At 41.2% G+C, this 20,059-nt stretch overlaps 1 protein-coding gene and 1 long non-coding RNA gene across 6 annotated transcripts in view; one reads left to right on the top strand and one right to left on the bottom strand.

Moving 5' to 3' along the window:
- The window catches only part of Vtcn1 (V-set domain containing T cell activation inhibitor 1), an 82,094-nt gene extending 70,844 nt beyond the window's left edge, over positions 1-11,250 (bottom strand). For 3 of the 5 annotated variants that reach the window (XM_013516492.1, XM_013516491.1, XM_005389056.2), the window contains exon 1: positions 11,111-11,250. In XM_013516492.1, coding sequence (XP_013371946.1) covers positions 11,111-11,142 — 32 coding nt within the window. In that variant the 5' untranslated portion in view covers positions 11,143-11,250. Of the gene's footprint in view, positions 1-9,393; positions 9,444-11,110 lie in introns of those variants that run through there. The other 2 variants (XM_013516494.1, XM_013516493.1) reach the window with 2 other exon arrangements.
- Positions 8,478-20,059, top strand: part of LOC106149005 — a 79,012-nt gene continuing 67,430 nt past the window's right edge. The window contains exon 1 of the long non-coding RNA XR_001234873.1: positions 8,478-8,535. This is a non-coding gene — a long non-coding RNA (uncharacterized LOC106149005). The remainder of the gene's footprint in view (positions 8,536-20,059) is intronic.

A 20,059-nucleotide genomic window follows, 5' to 3' on the forward strand; every position in this document is an offset into this window, starting at 1 on the left:
GGTACCGGAGAAAAACCAGAAAAAAAAAAAAAAAAAAAAAACAAAAAAAAAAAACTAGAATTAATTACCAAATTCAGCAGTGTAGAAGTATATAAAATCAATACACAAAAATCAATAGTGCTCCTATATACCAATAATGACTTCACTGAGAAAGAAATTAGGAAAATAATTCTATTTATAATAGTATCAAAAAAATTAAACACCTAAAAATTAACCCACCAAGGAAATGAAAGACTTCTACAATAACAACTACAGTACTCTGTAAAAGAAGATTGAAGAGGACATCAGAAAATAGAAAGATATCCCTGTTCCTTCATATGGAAAATTGATCTTGTCAAAATGGCCATACTTCCAAAACTGATACATAGATTTAAAGTAATCCCAATCAAAGTATCTACAGCATTCCTCACAAAACTGGGAAAAATCCTAAAATTAGTGTGAAACTGGTAGAGACCCAGAATAGTGAAAGCAATCCTGGAGAAGAAGAGTTTAGTAGTGGGTTTCACAATACCAGACTTCAAATTACACTACAAAGCTAAAGTGACAATAGCAACGTGGCACTGGCACAAAAATAGACATGCAGATCAATGGAACACCATATGGGGTGTAGATACAACTTCAGATGCATTCAGCTTTTTGATCTTCTACAAAGGAGCCAAAAACATCTGTTAGACGAAAGGCAACCCCTTTAGAAAATGGCACTAGGAAAACTGGGTATGCTTATGTAGAAGATTGAAGCTGAACCCATATCTCTTCTCTTGTACCAAACTAAAATAAAAGTGGATCAAGATCCAAATATTAAAATAAAAAGAATCTGATGGAAGACAAAATAAGTAAAACTCTTGAAGTCATAGGTGTAGGCAGAGACTTTCTGCACAGATCTCCGATTGCACAAGAAATATTAACAAGAATCAACAAATGGGATTATATCATATTAAAAATCTTCTGCATAGAAAAGGAAACAACTGAGTGAGGAGATAACCTACAGAATGAGAAAACATTTTTGCTAGCTATTCCTCAAAGGACTAATATCTAGAATATATAAAGAACTCAATAAATTAGACCCCCTAAATAAGAGACACACTTAAAATGTGAAAGTGAAATGAATAGACACTTCACAGAAGAAGCAAAAATGGCCAACAAACATATGAAAAAATGTTCAATATCTGGCTATTAGAGAAATGCATTTTGAAAGATCACTAAGATTTCATCTTACACCAGGAAGGATGACAACCATTAAGAAATCAAATAATAACAAATGGTAGCATGGGTGTGGTGAAAATGGAACACTTTCATATTGTTGGTGGGAATGTAAATTATTACAACCAATGTGGAAATCCATATGGAGATTCTCAAAGAACTAAAAATAGAAGTTACATTTGACCCACTGTTCTCCTTCTAGGTATCTTCCCTAAAGAGCTGAAGACATTTTATTACAGCAATACATGCATATCTATGTTTATAAGAGCACAATTCAAAGTAGCTAAATCTTGGAAGCAACATATATGTGTATCAACAGATAAATGGATGGAGAAAATGTTGTACCTATACTTAATGGAATACTACTCAGCCATAAACAAAGATAAATTTCAGACATTTGTAGGAAAATAGATTCACCTTGAAAATATAATGGTAAGTGAAATAAATCAGGCACACAAGCTAAAATACTGTGTGGTTTATTTCATTTCAGTATCCTGAAGTACAAATAAACAGCAAAATAAAAGACTGACAAATGGAAACAGGGAGGCAGATCTTTTGCAAATAGGAAGTGGACAAAGATAGAGAGAGTGGGGGATGGAAAAAGATTTAAGATGTGTCATCTACATATATCAACTACCCACAATGAATGCAATCACTGTGTCACAAACATAAACTGAAAAATATCAGTAGTAATGAAAATAAGAAAAAGGAATCCAGAGATGGAGGGAAGGAGATGAATAGGGAGGGGAAGGGGATTCAAGATGTTACATACATGTACCTACTTCCTAAGATGAATGTGAACACCTTGTACCGTAAACGTGTGCGAACAAAATAAAAAATGATAAAGTTTTAGTGAGGAAAGTAGAATACAAAAGGCACCTACTCTAGTAATAATTATGCAAAAATCCTTTGTAATTGGTCTTCAAAGGGAAAAAATTTACTTGCAGTGATAAAATTATGGCTGACTTTGGATTTTTCTGTTTTTCAGAATTCATTTAAATGCTATACCGTGTCACAGTAAAACAATAACAGCACTAAGCTAGCAGTTACTCTTGAGGAAATCCCAGTGCATCCGCACCCCATTCTTTCCAGATGCAAGAATAGTGTCAAGGGAAACAAAACCTCTGGCCAAGACTTCAATGAATTTTGTCCCTCTGGCCTCTTTATTGAGCTGGGTAGAGTGAAAGACGTAAGGGTAAAATATTACTCCTTGAACTCTTCTTTCTCCTCATCCAGAAACACATCTGCATAGATTTCAAAACCTATGGGCATTCCTAAAACCCAATCACTTCTTCCTAAAGTTTGCATTGAAGTTTTTTATATCAAGTTTTGAGTAGGATCCTATAGTCACCCTCTGTATATGTGATGATTTGATTTCTTGATAAGACCTTAAAATGTATTGAAAAATCTCACTATCTTAGGAACATTGTACATTTATTAGGGACAAACATTACTAACAGAAATGAACTATGACAACTTCTGAATAGAGTACATAGACTTTTGAGTGCTTTATTGGGGATCTAGCTTCTGTCTATAAAGCTGAGTCCATCGCAAAATATCTCCAGTCTTGCTTAGGATACTGCCCCAATGGGCCCTCTGCAAACTATTGGTGGGGTTGGGGTGTCACTGCCCAAGATTTCTCTGTCCAAGCCTTCAGATGGAGTCTGGGCTGTGGGAGACTCCCAGGGCAGCAGCATCAGAGAGACAGAAAGACACAGTAACTGCAGAACACCCATTTCTCACCAGGGCTCAGTGGAGATTCCCTGTGTAAGAGATGTTTCTGGAGTCCTGATATCCCCCTCTCACAGCCCCTATCATGTTCCCAAATGCAGCCTGTTCCTTTACGCTGGGCCAGCAGCAATTTGCAAATCCATTCCAACATTCCTTGCATGCTGGCAGGAGTAATTAAACAAGAGGCAGAGTTCCTCTACAGGGAAGCACCCACAGAGCCAGTCCCAAGACCAAGGTGACCACAGCAAGAGACTAGAAAATCAGCTTACTTTTGCTAAATTTCCTTATCTTTATATTAAGATTATTAGACAAAGATCCCTTGACCTAAGGCCACTACAATGACACCATGACTTTCCCATCAACCCTGGCTTCTTTTTTCTCAACTGCAAAGAGAATCACCAAGCCTTAGCCTCTCGTGAAAGAATAGAAGAAGAGGAGGATAAGAAACAGATTGCCTAGACAGATAGAAGCTAAAATCAAAGAGCAGTTTCTTGGCTGGAGTAATCCCTTATTTATTTTTATTCTGCCACAGGGCTTTCCACTAGGACCTTTCTCTCAAGTTTTAAGGACACATGTCTGGAGGCTCCTCTGGAGTCTAGAAATACCTCCCTCCCATACAGTGCTTGCTACTTACACCACTGACTCTCCCGTACCTTATAGGGCTTCACGAAGCTTATGCCGGTCACTTTAAAGAATAACTGTCCCTTTTCTGTTGCATTCTGCTCATGGACTCTGAGACCTTTTGGCAAAGGAAAGGGTCCATTGTCATGCACTGGAAAAAAATGGAAGGATATGTCTTTGTGCCAGAGGCAGGTTCTCTGGCTACAGAACATGGTGGTTTGGAGTTGCATGGGGCACAGGAGGAAAGCTGTTACCACCAAACCAAGTGTAGAAAAGCGGAGGCCAACTCTAAAAGCTGCCACAGCTGTCACAGGGCAAAGGGGCAGAATAGTGTCATGGAAGCCAAGAGAAGAAATGGTTTCAAGAAAGAGGTAGTAGGAACATCTGTGTTGAATGTAGTATAGCTAAGTAAGGTAAGAATAGAGAAGTAAACACTGGATGTGGCAATGGAAGTGGAAGTGATTAACGACACAAGCAGGTGCAATATCTTAGTTTAGTGGGGGACGAAATCCAAAATGCAAGAGTTAGTTGAGATGAGATAATCATAGAATAAGTAGTTTACAAGAGGTATCTGCTAAATGCTTTCTGTGTCTTAATTTACATAATTTTCACAACAATCTTTCGATATAGATTCTAATGTTGTCTCCATTTTATGAATGAAGAGCCCAGACACAGAGAGGATGAATAGCTTGCCCAAGGCCACACAGCTAGAAAGTAGGAGAGCTTGGATCAGATAGACTCAGTCAGTGGCTCCACTCTGTGCATGAAATTGTCACATCGACACCCCTGCAATGCTAGGAAATCAACACGCTCAATCACTGCACAAAACTCTTGGAGCAAGTTTGCTGAGAAGGGACAAAGGGAGATAGGGTGGGTAGCTGGAGGGATTATGAAATGGAGATTTTTTTCTTTTTAAGATAGAAAATACTGATACATGGGTAGCACGCTGCCTGTGATAGTAGAGGAAGAGAGATGACGCCAGCTGCAGGAGGTGTTTGTGAGCTGGGAGTTGATTTTAATCCAAGGCACACAGGGGTTGACCTTTGATAGGAATTGGGCAAATCCTCTGGATCCAGAAGAGAGGCAGAGAAAGAGGTCACCAAGGAGCCCTTGGGCAGGTGGGAAATAAAAAGGTAAAGGAGGACCTGGTTACTGGGTTTTATTTTCTCTGTGAAAGATGAAGTAAGGTAATTACTGAGATGGGGAAGGGGAGAAGGGGTGGGTGATTGTAAGATTGAAAGGAGAAGAGAGGTGTGAAATGGCCACTCTGGGAGTGGACGGTGGAAAGAAAACACAATGAGGAGGGTAGACAGATAGGTAAGAGAATTCCATACACCTAAATATTATGGATGCTCTCTCTGTCTCTCAAATCTTTCATGGTTTTTATTCCATGAAATTTTTCATTCAAAAATCTGCAGAAAAAGATAGGGGAAAACTGTCTGCCATTTTTCCCATTACTGCTGTGCCGGGAGTAGTAGGAATACATTTAGAAGTGATGAAATAGTAAATCTGAAGTATTCCAGACAGATGGTTTGGGATAATAGAAGCTAATATAAAAAGAAATATAATGCGGGTTTCTCGTCTGTAGAAATGTCATGTTTTTTCCTCTGTCTTCATCAAGACCTATCCACTTCTCTTTAAAACATTTCTTATAGGAAATGGAGTGGTAAATACTCCCAGATGAAATTTATATGCATCTGAATTCAATCTCTGTACTTCCTCTGGGGCACCCAGGGACCCAGAGAGACTGCTAGTGCAGTGTTTCTTGAATCTGAGTAGCATTACAGCCACCTGGAAGGTCTGTTCCACCATGTATTGCTAGATCTACCCCTAGAGTTTTCAATTTAGTAAGTCAGGAGGGGGGCCGAGAATTTGTGCTTCTAACAGCTCCAGGATGGTACTGATGCTGCTGGACAGGAGACCACACTTTGAGATGAGCATTTGGGCAGGTGGAGTTCATCTAGTTCACCACCCCAGGGGGCAGAGATTTCCCTGTATCTCATAGAACACAGACTAAAAAAAAATATCTCAGATTCACTAAATCCCAAAACATTTAGGACGTGAAGGTTCTTGTTCGGCTTGTTATTCCCCTCTCTCCCTTCCTTCCTCCCTCCAACTCACTTTGTTATTCCCTAAAAATATCAGGAGGAAATAATTCAATAAGGGTAACACAAAGTGCTAAACATGTGCACAAAGCTGCACTGCGGTTTTCACATGGACTAATTCAGTTAGTCTTCATAACAACCCTAATAGCTAGGTACTGTCATTAATGCCCATTTTACTGAGTAAGAAATAGACAGAGCTGTTGTGTAACTCACTGAGGTCACAAAGCCAGGAGGTGGAAAGATGAACTACATACACTGATCGGACGAGTTCTAATACCTACATTATTTCTATTTTTTCATATTAACATAAGCATAGATAAAGCTTTAGTCTCTCAGATTTGAGGATCCCTGATGTTTGGGTAACACATGCTCTTCTGGGGTCCAACACAGCTTTTGGCTAAGGTCGCTGAGCAATGTAGGATTATTTAAAAAGCCCTGTTGTACCATTCTTTAGCATATTACTCTTGGGCAAGCTACATCATTTTGCTTGATTATCTCATTGATAAAATGAAAGAAGGTACTGACTTTCTGAATTTTTGACCTCTGAAAGTATACAGTTATTACTGAGTTTAGTCATTCCTTACTGATGCACTCACTCCTATAGAGCAGCTCCCTGATACAACACAGGCCAGCAATTTACAGGCTCCCCAGATAAGAATTCTTTGACTGTGGCAGTTATTCGTCTCTGAAGAAGAGAGTTTTTGCTGATGATGAGTTGTGTTCTGCTTTAAATAGCAAGAGATGAAGCAGAGCTTATTAGAAAGATTCTTAAAAAAAAATAAAAATATGGAAGACCAGGTAGGAACTTCTTGGTTCCTGCCACTGACTGGCTGAGAGACACTGAGCAAATTATTTAGCCTCAATATTTGCACTTATGAAATGGAGATAATTAGGAATGTGAGACAGCTTAGCTCATTAGCTACTACTGAGTGTTTTGTCATAGCTACATAGCTCAACTGCACCCTGAGGGTTTTTGATTTTGATGTCTGCAGTGCCTGACCAGAAGGCCTAGCTACTCAGCTCTGCACAGGAGGAACTTCCAGGTTCACCTCACCACCTCAATACTCTTTAGTACCACCCTTTAGTGGTGAAGAAAGACATTCAGTGAACTATTTCAACTATGCCATCCTCAAGCCTGGAGCGTGATTAAGTCTCAGATTCATAGAAAAAAGGTGGGATGGACTTAATTCTTTTCAAAACAAGAGTCTGGAGAACTCTCCTGAGCTTGATTTGTTAGAGTTAACTTTCTTTAAGAGACCCAGTGGCAATTACTCTACTATGTGCCCTCTCTAGAACATTCATGTCAGGAACAGAAGAGGCAGTGGGGTCCTGGAATTGAAGTTAAATTTTTGTGGAGAGCCAGCCATGTAGAAGTCATCATAGAAGGACCTGCAAATAATGACAAGAGCAAGAGCTAACGCTGGCAGGCTCATAATGACCACATGTCATTCATAAACCCTAGTGGTTAGGTACTGTTATCAGCTACATTTTATAGATAAGGAAATTGAAGCTCATAAAGCATTCATGATGATGTAAGAATATGAACCCAGGCAGTTTAATCCCAGAGTGCAGATGCATAGCAGCAGCACTATCTTTGTTTCTGACAGCAATGAGCAAGACCAAGTCCAGAACCTCAGGGGCCTAACCCTAGTGAGAGAAACAGACAGGCACTGCTAATAGACATTCATGAATGTGTCCAATTGTGAACATAAAGGAGACAATTAATGGCATATAGGAAAACTTCAACGAGGAAGTGCCATGTGCTCTGAATGCTGCAGCAGGTAAAGATGAGGAAGGGTATCATACTCAGAAGATAATATTCTCTTGGGAGTCCAGGAACAAAGATGCTATCAATTTAAATATTCCATTCAATGCATAATTCATTCTACTTTCTGAATTCCAGCCATGTTCATTGGATGAGCTCTAAATGCCCTGGAGTCTCAGAGTCTCTAGGCTCAGAGAGACTGCAGGTTAGGCCCAACTTTTATCCAAGTGAAGTTGAAGTGTCAACACGACCTGTGCCGAGATCTCTCCAGGCCAGACCCTGATAACTTTTCTTACCATCAACGTCTGGGATGTCTACGCCAGGCACAGGCTTGACAACTTGTGGGGAATGGGAGTCAAAGATTGCAGAGGAAAGCTCCTGAGACTCCTTCACTCAAGTCTTTCTTATTCTCTAGTTTGTCCACCCTTGGGCAAAAGGACACTTGCTTCGTTCTCTTGACAGGACTCGTCAGTCCCATTGTCACTAGTGATTTTAGATGAAATACAGCAGCTTGCTGACTCTTCTCTTTCCTCTCCCTCTACTCACTCTGTCCAATCCAGAAACACAGAAGTAGCCTGGGCTTTATCAACCCTTTACCTCATCCACTCCAATTCTGCACCACCCCTCCTCCCCTCCAATCATTTATCACCTATTACCAATTTAAAATTCTGACTGTTTCTTGTATCTATTTCCCTTCTGTGGATCTCTACTTCTGGTCCTTATCATTCTTTATACTTCTGTTTGAAGCCATTTCTAGCTGTTTTTCCTTGCCTTGGCTTTCTGCTCCCCGAGGATAAAACCCACCAAGGTTCCCTTGAGTAAGAGCTTTCAAGGGCTTTCAAGGGCTCCTCTTCATAAACAACAAATAAGGTCCCACATTATCTGGTGTGATCTCAGCCTCATCTCTTAGAACTTTCTGTGTCAAACTTCATGTGCTGATAGGATAAAGTAACTTGCAGCTTCTCAGCACAGTGCGCTAGTTCATGAGTTTTATTTTATTCTGCTCCCTCTCCTTAGCGACTCCTCCTCAAGTGTCCTCGCTCCGGTAACACTAACTCATTTCCAAGACGGTCCGGCCGGCAGCCGGCTCAGGAAACATGCCTCAAGTCTCAGGTAAGGAAGTGTTTCTAGTGCACCTTGTGCCTATTATCTTACTTTTTTATTTTAAAGATAATAAAAAAAAACCAATAAAAATGATACAGAATTTCAAAACAAGATGATAGGAAATCATATACAAGATAGCTAAGATAATTGTGCTACTAATGTCTATTAGTTCACTGAAAGGACCAGTTAGTGTTTATATTGTTTGATCACTCTTACATGCCTGTATCTGGTGATCTGAGCAACTACACTGAAGATAACACAATGCAATATAATATTATCTTACTTTTGAATGTATATTAGAAATCTCTGTTTAGGAATCTATCTCCCATTAGGCCGTTGCATTATCATTTTAGTCACATTTGCCTCAGTGCCTACTGCAGCCCTCAACACAAAATAGATACTTTATTAATATTGTTGATTGGAATTTAACCCCTTCAGAGCAGGGAGTGTAACTTTTCTACCACTGGACTCCAAGCAGCGTTCAACAAATGTTCCTTGAATGAATGCTGCTGCTACTGATAGCTGTGATGGGAACAAGGGTGGAAGTCCTTGATTACACAGCTCCTAAATATGCCGAGGAGGGTTGGTATGGTAGAAATTGCAAATCCTCAGCAGCATTCTGTAGTGTGTGAAGGTATTAAGCTCTTTGGTAATTGTTAAAGGAATAATGCACTGTTTCTGCAAAAGATGGCAGACTCTTACACTATGACCATCACCATAGCCTTGAGCATTCCCAAAAGACGTACTATAGTGAATTAATAAAATTATGGCAAAGGGAGTAAGTGTGTTAAGACCAAGAGAGAACACTGAATCCCCACAAGTGGGCTCCATCTGAATCCCTAAGACAACCAGGAAAACCCTGCTTACCACTGAAGCTGGCCATTTTCCCTCTTCCTGGTGACGTCTTTGCACAAAGGATCTGCCACCCTTGCAGCTTGTTCCTGCTTTTGCAACTAGAGCATGAATAGCTAACCAGGCAACAGGGGCCAACAAGGGGAGCCTCTGTTGACTCCAGTGGGTCTCTGAAGGGTGGGGGTTTCACATTTTGAACACCCACCTCTTGCTAATCCTCCAGCAAAACCAGTCAGGCTGGTTGTAATGTATTATTAGAAAGCCCACACGCCCGTCCTTGGAACAACAGTCACTTGTTGCGTGTTTCCCATCCATGGGAGCAAGCTGGAATATAGGGGGAAGGGGAACTGGGGCAGTGGGAGCAGAGGCAAGGATGGCACAGGGCAGAGCGCTTGGGCCTTTAGTGTCAAGTAGACTGGGCTTAACGCCCCTCACACATGGGTTGAGGCTTGAGCAAATGACATTCTTACCTTGAGGTGATAAAGAACCTTCACGAGGGCTTGGGAGTGAGACTTAAAGGACACGCTACTGTAAAGCACGAAGTACAAGCTTGCAAAATGTTAACACTTTAGATGCAGGTGCTTCTTAGGAGGATTCTTTTAGGGTATAGGAATGGATGAAAGCCCACCACTGCCTACTGCTCTTCCAAGAAGTTGATGGAGCACAGTGTCCTTGTCAGGCACAGGGCTAGGAGAGCTGCCCAGGTAGCCCTGCTGAGCCCACCAAGACCCTGTCAATGCAGGACTGGTGGTTTCAGCTGAACACAAGTGAGGAGCTGACATTCTGTTTCAAGGAAAAGAATTTCCCATTGTTTTGTCAGTCTCTTTACGAACTTTTCACTATTAATCTGGATTCCTGTCCTTTCTTCCCTTTTTTCTTCCTTCTGTTTTTTTCTTTCTTTCTTCACATTGAAATAGACACTAGAAATTGTTTGAAGGTTGGTCCTTCAAAGAATACTTAGAACCAGTAAATATGTCTTCCTAACACTGTAATGAGTTGTGCCTGACATTGAATCAGCAACCATTCTATGAAAAATACTTTGTCTTCCAGCTCTTCCTTTCCAGAAAGTAAATGACATCCTGAGGGGTAAAGGCAACTAGAGTATAACTGAGAGGAGCAAAAGGGAGGGGAGGGACTTGCTTCTTTCATTTCTGGGAAGTTAGGTAGCAGCAGCAGCAATAGCAGCTGCCAGGGTCTCTGTCCAAAGAGCTCCCAGGAAAACTAGAGACCCAGCTCGCAATGAGGTGGGGCTGTTGGAGTGAACTGTTCAGGAATACAGAGAAATTATACCCACAAAGAAGAGTCAAAGAATATCCTCCTCCTTCATCCTGAGAGCTCGTAGAGATGCTCCTGCACCCCACCAGTCTCCACTCATTCCCTTTGTTTCCTGGGCCACGCCACTCAGTGTCCCTACAGCACTCAGAAACTTACATTTCTGTTTAGCTCCTAGCCTGGTACCCTGTGCTCTCCTCAGTTCAGTGCTACCCCAGCAGGCACCAGGCTTCCATGGCAGGCCACCACCAAAAACCTCCCATCCCTGACTGGGTGCTTTAAGTGGCCGGGGTGTGATGTTGAGTTCAGGTAGGTTATTGTCTGGTGAGGCTCTCACTGGTCTAATGCTGGATCATAAGAGTACAAGTGGGGCCACATGAAACAGCCCAGCAGTTCTTCAGGTTCATAAGAGACTTCATCCCTATTCTTAATCTTAAGGATAGGAAGAAGGGTACTCTACCTCCAGAAGATGATCTGCCCCAGGGAAGCCATGGCGAGGGGAAGGATTCCTTGCCACAGCCGGATCCAGGAGCTGGGCTGAGTGGCGCTGCTGCCGCCCTCCTGAGTCCTGGCCTTTTGAGTGCTGTGACTCACAGTAAGCTCCAGTGTGCTCACCTTAAACAGTGCAGGCTGGGAAAGCTGGCTCAGGTATGCGGAAACAGACTGCGGTGCAGAATTGCCTGTGGCTGCCGGCATCCAGTCAGCCAGTGAAGCCCAGGGCCAGAGCCGCCTTCCTAAGCCCTGACCTGGTGAGAGTGTGAATAGGAGAAGCTTCCCAGGCCCTTGCTGTAGGGCTTGTATTCAGCATAGGTCTTTTCCTAACTGCCAAAGGGAGCTCTGGACAAGATTTTCTCTCAAAACAAGGAAGAACTGGACAGTTCATTGTTGGGAAATCTCCCTCCCTTCTGGTAGCTGACACTCAGGCAGAGGCTGAGTCACCCCTAGTGGGGTCTCTCATGGAGGTGATTCATGCTGAAGAACTCAGGGAGGCCGTGAGGGAAAGTGACCAGAGCACTGAATTTGTCACCTAAGAGTCTGCACGGCTGGGTGGGGAAATCTCTTCTAGTTTCACTTCAACAAGAGGGTGAGGGGGCCGGCTTTTCCAATCTCAAAATTTTATATTGAGAGAACAAAAATACTTCAAGTGTACATTATTTAGGACTACTGCTGTGGAAGGTGATTGAGTTAGCAGACATGATCTTCAAACTGCATCCAGCATTCAGATGTGCGACTAAGCAGATGCTTCTTAAGGTGCAAAGTTGGCTATCTCTGTGTTGTTCCCCCCGTGCTTGGATAGGAAATGTTCACGACTGCTGGCTGAGTGTTTATGGTGAAAGTGCTCCGCACCTTTCAGAAGGAAGGAGCACTGAGTGGTAAGACGATAGCAAAGAAGAGGACAATTTCACAGAGGCAAGATAAAGTCGGGCAAAGCCAGGGCCAAATCCTGAGTGTTTTGGGGGAAATCCCTTATGTTTCTTCTAGGCCTCTCTTGTTGGATTGGTTGGTTAGAGAAAGGATCCATGTGCCTTTCCCTTTCTCCAAAGTAAGTGAAGAAAGATGCCTTTTAACTATTCAGTATCTGTAAAGACTAGATTCTTCTCAGGCTTGGGGAAGCCGAACAATGACTTCATAGTTCCTATACATTCTGACCAAGGGCACAGGGTTTGCTTACCCACTAAAGAGCCCTAAAAAGAACAGCCTCGCCTTAAACACTACCTCCAGCCATCTGGCTTTACTAAGGAAGATACAAGGAGGGCCCTGGAAGAAAACCTGATGACCCTTCAGAAAGTCCTCTAGGTGAGAGAGAAAATAGCCAAGGAGTAGCATCTATCAGGGAGGGATAAAGAGCCCACCAGCCACAAGGGCAGGCACTATTTGACAGGAACATAAAGCTGGAAAGTATTCTGTCTCTGAAAAATCAGACATCACCGTGGTTCTGACATTAAAACTTGAACAGCCTTTGACTCTCTTGACTCTCATCTCTGAGGACTTCCGCTAATGTTTTCCACTCTGTCCTGTGCCCAGGTGGCTTTTCTTCTCTTCCACAGGGAAGGACTTCTTCCCAGCTCTGTCTTCTGCACCCTGTTCTCACAGCACATATGTCCGTCAGGTGACCTCAACCACTGCTCTGCTTCACCTGCTCCTGTACCTGGAGATCCCCAAACCTGTAACCTCAGCTCATGCCTCTTGACTGGGCTCCAGCTCCTTGTAGACAGTGTAGTGGTCACCATCAGTTGGATGTTCTTCAAAGACCACAAAACTAGAAAGCATCACTGCCAGCCGGTGGTCTTACCTCTTGGAGCACAGCAGCATCACATACTATTGCAGGGGCACAGGGAAATTTCCTCTCTGTCTTTTAAAGGGTCATGGGAATAAACTGACAAAGATTAAACAAGAGAAAAGACACACATTTATTAACATGCAAAAGGAGAAAACTACAGCAATAGCACATGGGGGAATACGCTCTGAGGGCTTGTAATTTCTTATTAGGGAACTGCTTCATCCCCAAGACATTCTCTTTGGAATTTAAATGTGACCAAAGGAAAGACATTTTCCTGCAGGGGAAATCTGTCCTGATGCAGTCACATTCCATACTCTTCTTTTCTGAGAAAGATAATGGGATTTTAGGGAGAGGGAAGTCTATGCTCCCTTTGCAGTCGGCTCTTAATGCAGAGAAGAGAATTCCAGGATTTTTATGCTTGGGTAGGCAGAAGTAGTGTAAGCTCTTTTTTAAGTCAAAGGCTTAGCATACCCCCACACACTGTACTTTGGGGGTATGATTATTTGAGCCCCAGAAGTAGGTTGCATGAGACAGAAACCTCAGAGTTGCCCTATATTTCCTCCTCTTTTATCCACTTCATCCCTGATTTCACCAGTTCTCCTGATTCTTCCTCCTCGATTAGTTTGTAGGGCCACGACAAAATACCACAGGTTGGTGACATCTAAACAGAATTTTACTCTCACTATTCTGGAGCTACAAGTCAGTGATCAAGGTATTAGCAAGCTTGGTATCTCCTGAGGCCTCTCTCCTTGGTTTGTAGATGGCTGTTTTCTCCCTGTGTTTTTGCAGGGTCTACCTATTGTGCATGTCTGTGCTATAAACTCTTTTCTTTATAGGAACACCAGTCTAGGGCCACCCTGGTGACTTCTTTTTAACTTCACTGCTTCTTCTAAGGCCTTACAGCTTACATTCTGAGGTACATGTGATTAGTACTTCAATACATGAGTTTCTGAGATGTAATTCATCCCGTACTGCTACCTTATGCCTCTAAACCCATTGCTTGTCCCTCCAATACTGTGCTGAAATTCAATCTCTCATCATTTCTTGGTTGAATTAAATTATATTTAAGTTATTAAAATTACTTATTAGCTTTGTTGTCCTGTAACTTGACTATGCCTGTACATAACATTTCACCCTGTTTTGCTAGAGTGATTCTCCTACAGTGCAAATCTGAGGAGGCTACTTCTCTCCTGCAGTCTGACCTCTGCTTGTCTCTAGATTTTTCTCTCTTGTCCTCCTTTCTCACTCTGTAGAACAGTCATACTGCACTGATTTGGATATCTCTAAAAAAAGTCATGCTTTCCCACACTGTGAAGCACTCTCTGCCTGAAATTTACCCCTACCCTTTTCTTGTCTTATATGTAATCTATGGAAAAAATTCCCAACCACTTCCATCTGGCGGAGGCCATGCTCTGGGCTCCATGTAAACCTGGTGCTGAACTGTGACTTCTGCCTTGTCTGTTTCCTTCACTAGATCAGCCTTAAAAATAGAAAAGACATCCATCTTTGTATTGTATACCAGCTTATTGCATGCACCAAGTAAGCAATCATTAGATGTTTGTTGAATAAATGTGTAGTTTTGTTTCTCAGCACACAATGATAATACTGTTTCCTGTGTATGCATATCTCATTGCTAGTCCATGAGGTCCTGGAGGACAAAAAATGATGCTTTATTCATGTTTTTCTTTGTTTATTTGTTTGGTTTAGTTTGTTTTGGCATCTAGTCCCAGCACTAACCCAGACATCAAAAGAGTTCAGTAACTCCTGATGGATGGGCAAGCAGGGATCGAATTGCAGTGTAATCAATCAAACACATTCTGGAAGAGAAGGCTTGTAAACTGGATTGATATATTAGAGGTAGAGAGAACAAGGTGCATTTGAAATAGAGGAGTGATTTAAAATTAGGACAAAAGGTAAAGCAGATGTTCAAAACAAATCAAATCTGTTTTTTCCTTGTTAATCTTGGGCAAAGAGAAGGACAGAGACAAAGGCAAATTTAATGTATGTAGAGTCAAAAGACTCTCTTATGAATTTTTAAAAATACGTGCTATTGAAACAGTCTAGTCAGTTGGTGCTTTTATTTTCTCATTGCATATCGCATATTTTTCTGGTCACCAGGTTTAAAGTTTCCCAGAATCATGGCACACCCAGGCTGTGTGGAGCGCTACACTGTTCACAAAAAGCGCGAGCTCGTGTGATCCTTAAAATAATGATGAAGGAGTTCAGTAAAGAGCATCTTACAAATGGGAAACTAAGTCTCAGAGATTAAGGGACTTCCAGGATCAACTAATGTGAGCTTTACCAGGCTTTACTTGTCTGTGTAAATAGGGTTATATTAATAAAAATAAAGATTTCACCAGCTCTTGAACCTAATTTTTAAAGAAACACTTCTAGCTTATCTGCACATTTTACATTTGGTAGTCTTAGGATATGATACAAAAGTTCTCAAAAAAGCAAGCTCTGGAGAATTCTTCCACTAAGAGTAGTCCCCTAGGAATCATGCTTCCCTGTACCAATGCCTTAGTACAGTTCCTGTCTCCACTGACTCTGGGCTTGTCTACGGGAACATTACTAAAAGTGTACAAGAAGCAGCTTGAAAAGTGTTTGTGCACTTAGGCATGCCCTCTCTGGCCACTAAAGACTTCCACCACCACGTGCAAAAGGGAGAAAAGATAAGCAATCCCAGCTAAGATCCCTGAAACCACCAGCCAACCAGGCAGCCGAATGACCTCAAACAAGAGGAAGAATCACCCAGGGGAGCCCAGCCTGAATTACTGATCTACATAATCATGAAAAAATTGTTGTTGTTTTAAGCCACTGTATTTTGGGGTGATTTGTCACATAAGCAACAGATAATTGATACTTTGCTCTTTCGCCTTATTCCGCTCCATGTTTCTCTTTGCTGGTCATTGCTTCTATGGCTATTACGGATGTCATTTCATTCTCTACTGGTGGGGCCTGCTGAATCAACCGTAACATGCTTAGCTATCTTCCAGACTGAAATAGCATCCCATGGAACATCAGTGTGCTAAGACGTCACACACACACACACACACACACACACACACACACACACACACTCATGTACATGCACACCGATGTCTCAGAGTTTAAAAACATACCTCAATTTTGTTATTGAATCTGTCTAGAGGAAAGCAATAAAGAGGTTCCTTCACCTGTCAAAAGTAAGTACTACACCCTATCTCCACCTTTTCATTAATATTTCAGGTTTTTGTCCATACACAGGTAAGATCTAGGACCTAAAAATACCTTGTGGTTAACAAAGTTTTGGAGTCTTACGGTTTTCTGCTATAGGAGAAGAGATATTAAAATGACGTATACAGATTCACATTTTTATAGAGTACAATGGAACATTTCAATGCATGTATACAATGTATAAAGATCAAATCAGGGTAATTGACATTTTTATTAATTCAGATATATATCATTTATTTGTATTGGGGAACATTCAAAATTCTACCACCTATTTTGAAAAATTTGATTAATTGTTGTCAACCATATTTAGAGGAGAGGTCTTACGATGCTCAGACTACCTCGGAAGAGCAGACAGTAAATTTCAAAGGGGCTAATAGAGAAGGATGCTAGAATCTAGAGAATATTAAAGAGCTATCATTTTTTCCAAGAATTTGATTTACTTCTGGTAGTTACTGGTGGCTCTCTTAGGGAAAGACTAATTGCCTCCTCACTGGCTAGGCTGGGGGTCAGTGTTTGAGGTGATGCCAGGCCTTCTGTCCATCTCCACACTTTTGTGCTTTAGTCAAAAGCCCTCGGCTATGGATTCCTGGTATCCCTGCCCATGGGCTCACTGGTTTATCTAACTCTATTGTAATCATGAAGTTAGAGTGTTCCAGAGCCTGGGTGAAATTCCTGGTCACCTGACTCTAAATTCAATGCTATACCCACCCCATATTCATGGAAGACACTGTTAATTCGTTGCAGGTCACTTTCCTGACAGTGTGAGTGTGGCTCCAGAAATTCTGTTAAAATAATGATCTAGCATCCCCTACTAAGCAATTAGAGATAGTTCCTATGTCACTGGTTTGCTAGAGCTGCTGTAACAAAGTACCACAAGACAGCTGGTTTAAACAGCAAACACTTATTGGTGTATAAATGTTTGAAGCCAAAATCAAGGTATCAGAAGACTTGTTCTTTTTGAGGAGTTTGGTAGGAGAATCTGTTCCAGGATTTTCTTCCTGATTTGTAGATGGCCATCTTCATTCCTGTATCTTTTCACCTCATCTTACCACTATATGTAGCTCTCTTCTGTGTCCCAATTTTCTCTTTTTAAAAGACATCAGTCACACTGGACTAGGACCCATTCAGATGATTGCACTGAGCTCAGTGTGGTGGTACTGGGGTGTGAGTACCTTTGGGATGTCAGCAGGAATGGGGTTAGCATCCTTGTATAAGGACCCCAGAGAGCTTTCACATTCTCTCTTTGGCATGTGAAGAAACAAACAAAATTCAACATTTTGCATCCCAGAAGAGGAACCACATCAGAACCTAATCATGCTGGCACTCTAATTTTGGGACTCCAGATTCCCAAGCATCTTGTTTTAGCCAGTTTATGCTATTTCTTGATGGCAACCTGAATTGATTGGACAAAACTCAACTCCAATGAATCCACTCTTGCTCTCTTTCACTCTCTGCTTCTCTACAGTATTTAGATACCCTCTACTCCAAGCAGATGCAAGATCTGTGGAGGAAAGGCTGATACTCATAACCACATGCCAGGCACAATGTGTTGACCTCTCTGAGGCACTGAGATACACACCCTCCTTGTGACTATTTGTGTACTTTCCCAAAGCTGCTCACCAACAAAAAGGACAATGAAGTGTTGTTACCAAAATTTTTTGCCCTTCAGGGTAGAATTATACTTCCCTATCTCATTAACACCAAGATTGGTCATGTGACTGGCTGTAGCCAATGAAATTTGTATGAGAAGGCATATATTTCTTTTTTTTTATTTTAAAAATAAAAGGAAGAAAACATTAACAGACAACCTTTTACAAAATAGCAAAAGAACAGTACAGACAATACAGAGTTGCAAACAAAGTGGTAGGAAATTAACAATGCTTGTTGTATTACATATTGATATCTTCAAAGTGGTTTCTCATGAAAACAGATAGAGACATGCAAAATTGATCAAATAAGGACTCATTCACAGTTTCTTTCAGCGAAGAAATACAAGACAGTAGAACAACTATGTTAACTATCCTGTATATATATATATATATATACATACACCATTTCTCCTTCTTTCCCGTCTCTTTTCCCACATCCCAGTTGCCCTTTACCCTTGAGTGTTTTCCTGTTGTTTAACAATGTCTATCATACCTCCTAGTTTAAATGAACTCTTTCAGGTTTTACACTAGTGAAACAATGTGGTGCTTGCACATGCAGGTCTGATTTATTTCACTTATGAGTATGGTCTCTAATTGTGACCATTTACCTATAAAAGCCTCGAGTTTATCTTTCTTTATAGCTGAGTAATATTCCATTATATAAAAATACCACAATTTGCTTATCCAAATCCTCAGTGGATGGACAGACATTTGGGTTGCTTCCACAATTTAGCAATTACAAATTGTGCTGCTATGAACATAGGTGCACATATATCACTGTGTTATGATGTTTTTGGATCTTCTGGGAAAATACCCAGCAGGGGGATAGCTGGATTGAATAGGACCTCTAGACCTAGTTTTCTGTGGAATTTCCAAACTGATTTCCACAGTGGTTTGACTAGTCTGCATTCCCACCAGCAGTGAGAAGAGTTCCTATTTCTACACAGCCTCACCAGCATTTGTTATTGGTTGATTTCTTAATGCTAGCCATTCTTACTGGGGTAAGGTGGAATCTCAATGTTGTTTTAATCTGCATTTCTCGAATGACTAATGATGTTGAACATTTTCTTATATATTTATTTGCCATTTGTATCTCCTTATCTGAGAAGTGTGTATTCATCTCAGCTGCCCATTTTTGGATTGGGCCTTTGAATTTGGGGGGGGGGGCTGATATTATTTAATTCTTTATATGTTCTGGATAGAAGCCCTTTGTCTGAGGGACAGTCAGCTAAGACTTTTTCCAAGTTTGTGGGTTTTCATTTTACTCTGCTGGTGATTTCTTTAGATGTGCAGAAACTTTTTAGTAGGATGAGATCCCAGTTGTTGATTCTTTCAAGTGTTTCACTTGCAATTTGGTTTTTGTTCATGAACTCTCTGCCTACCCCTATGTCTTCAAGGTTTTTACCTACTTTCTCTTCAAATAGATGTAGTGTTTCTGGTTTAATATTGAGATCTGTGAACCATTTTTGACTTGAGTTTGGTGATAGGCTTGGGTCTATTTTCAGTCTTTGGCAGGTACAAGCCAGTTTTTCCAGCACCATTTATTAAAGAGGCTATCATCCTTCCAGTGAGTTTGTTTGGCCCCTTTATCAAAGATTAGGTGGCTGAGTGTGTTTTTGGTTGTGGCTGTTTCTTCCAGTCTGTTCCATTGATCTTCAGGTCTGTTTTTTAGCCAGTACCAGGTTGATTTCATGACAGTAGCTTTGTAGCATAATTTCAGGTCAGGGATTGTGATTCCACCTGACCTGTCCTTGTTGTCCAGGATTGCTTTTGCTATTCTGGGTCTCTTCTGGCTCCAGATGAATTTAAGGAATGTTTCCTCGAGATCTGTGAGGTATGCTAATGGTAGTTGAATGGGAATTGCATTGAATCTGTACAGCAGTTTTGGGAGTGTGGCCATTTTCACAATGTTGGTTCTTCCTATCCATGAGCAAGGCATATTTTTCCATTTTCTGAAATCTTCAATCTCTTTTTTCAGAGTACTGTAGCTTTCATTCCAGAGATCTTTTACTTCTTTTGTTAGACTGATTCCTCAATATTTCAATTTCTTGGATGTTATTGTGAAAGGTATGATTTTCTTAATTTCTCTCAGTCTGTTTGTTGCCTGTGTATAGGAATGCTGTCGATTTTTGTATGTTGACTGTATCCAGCTACACAGCTGAACTTGTTGATTAATTCAAGGAGTCTTCTTGTGGAGTTTTTGGGATCTTCCATGTAAAGTATCATGTCATCTGCAAATAGTGATAGTTTTACTCCTTCCTTT

The sequence above is a fragment of the Chinchilla lanigera genome, unplaced genomic scaffold (assembly GCF_000276665.1).
Source record: "Chinchilla lanigera isolate Chin_1 unplaced genomic scaffold, ChiLan1.0 scaffold00034, whole genome shotgun sequence".
Taxonomy (NCBI): domain Eukaryota; kingdom Metazoa; phylum Chordata; class Mammalia; order Rodentia; family Chinchillidae; genus Chinchilla; species Chinchilla lanigera.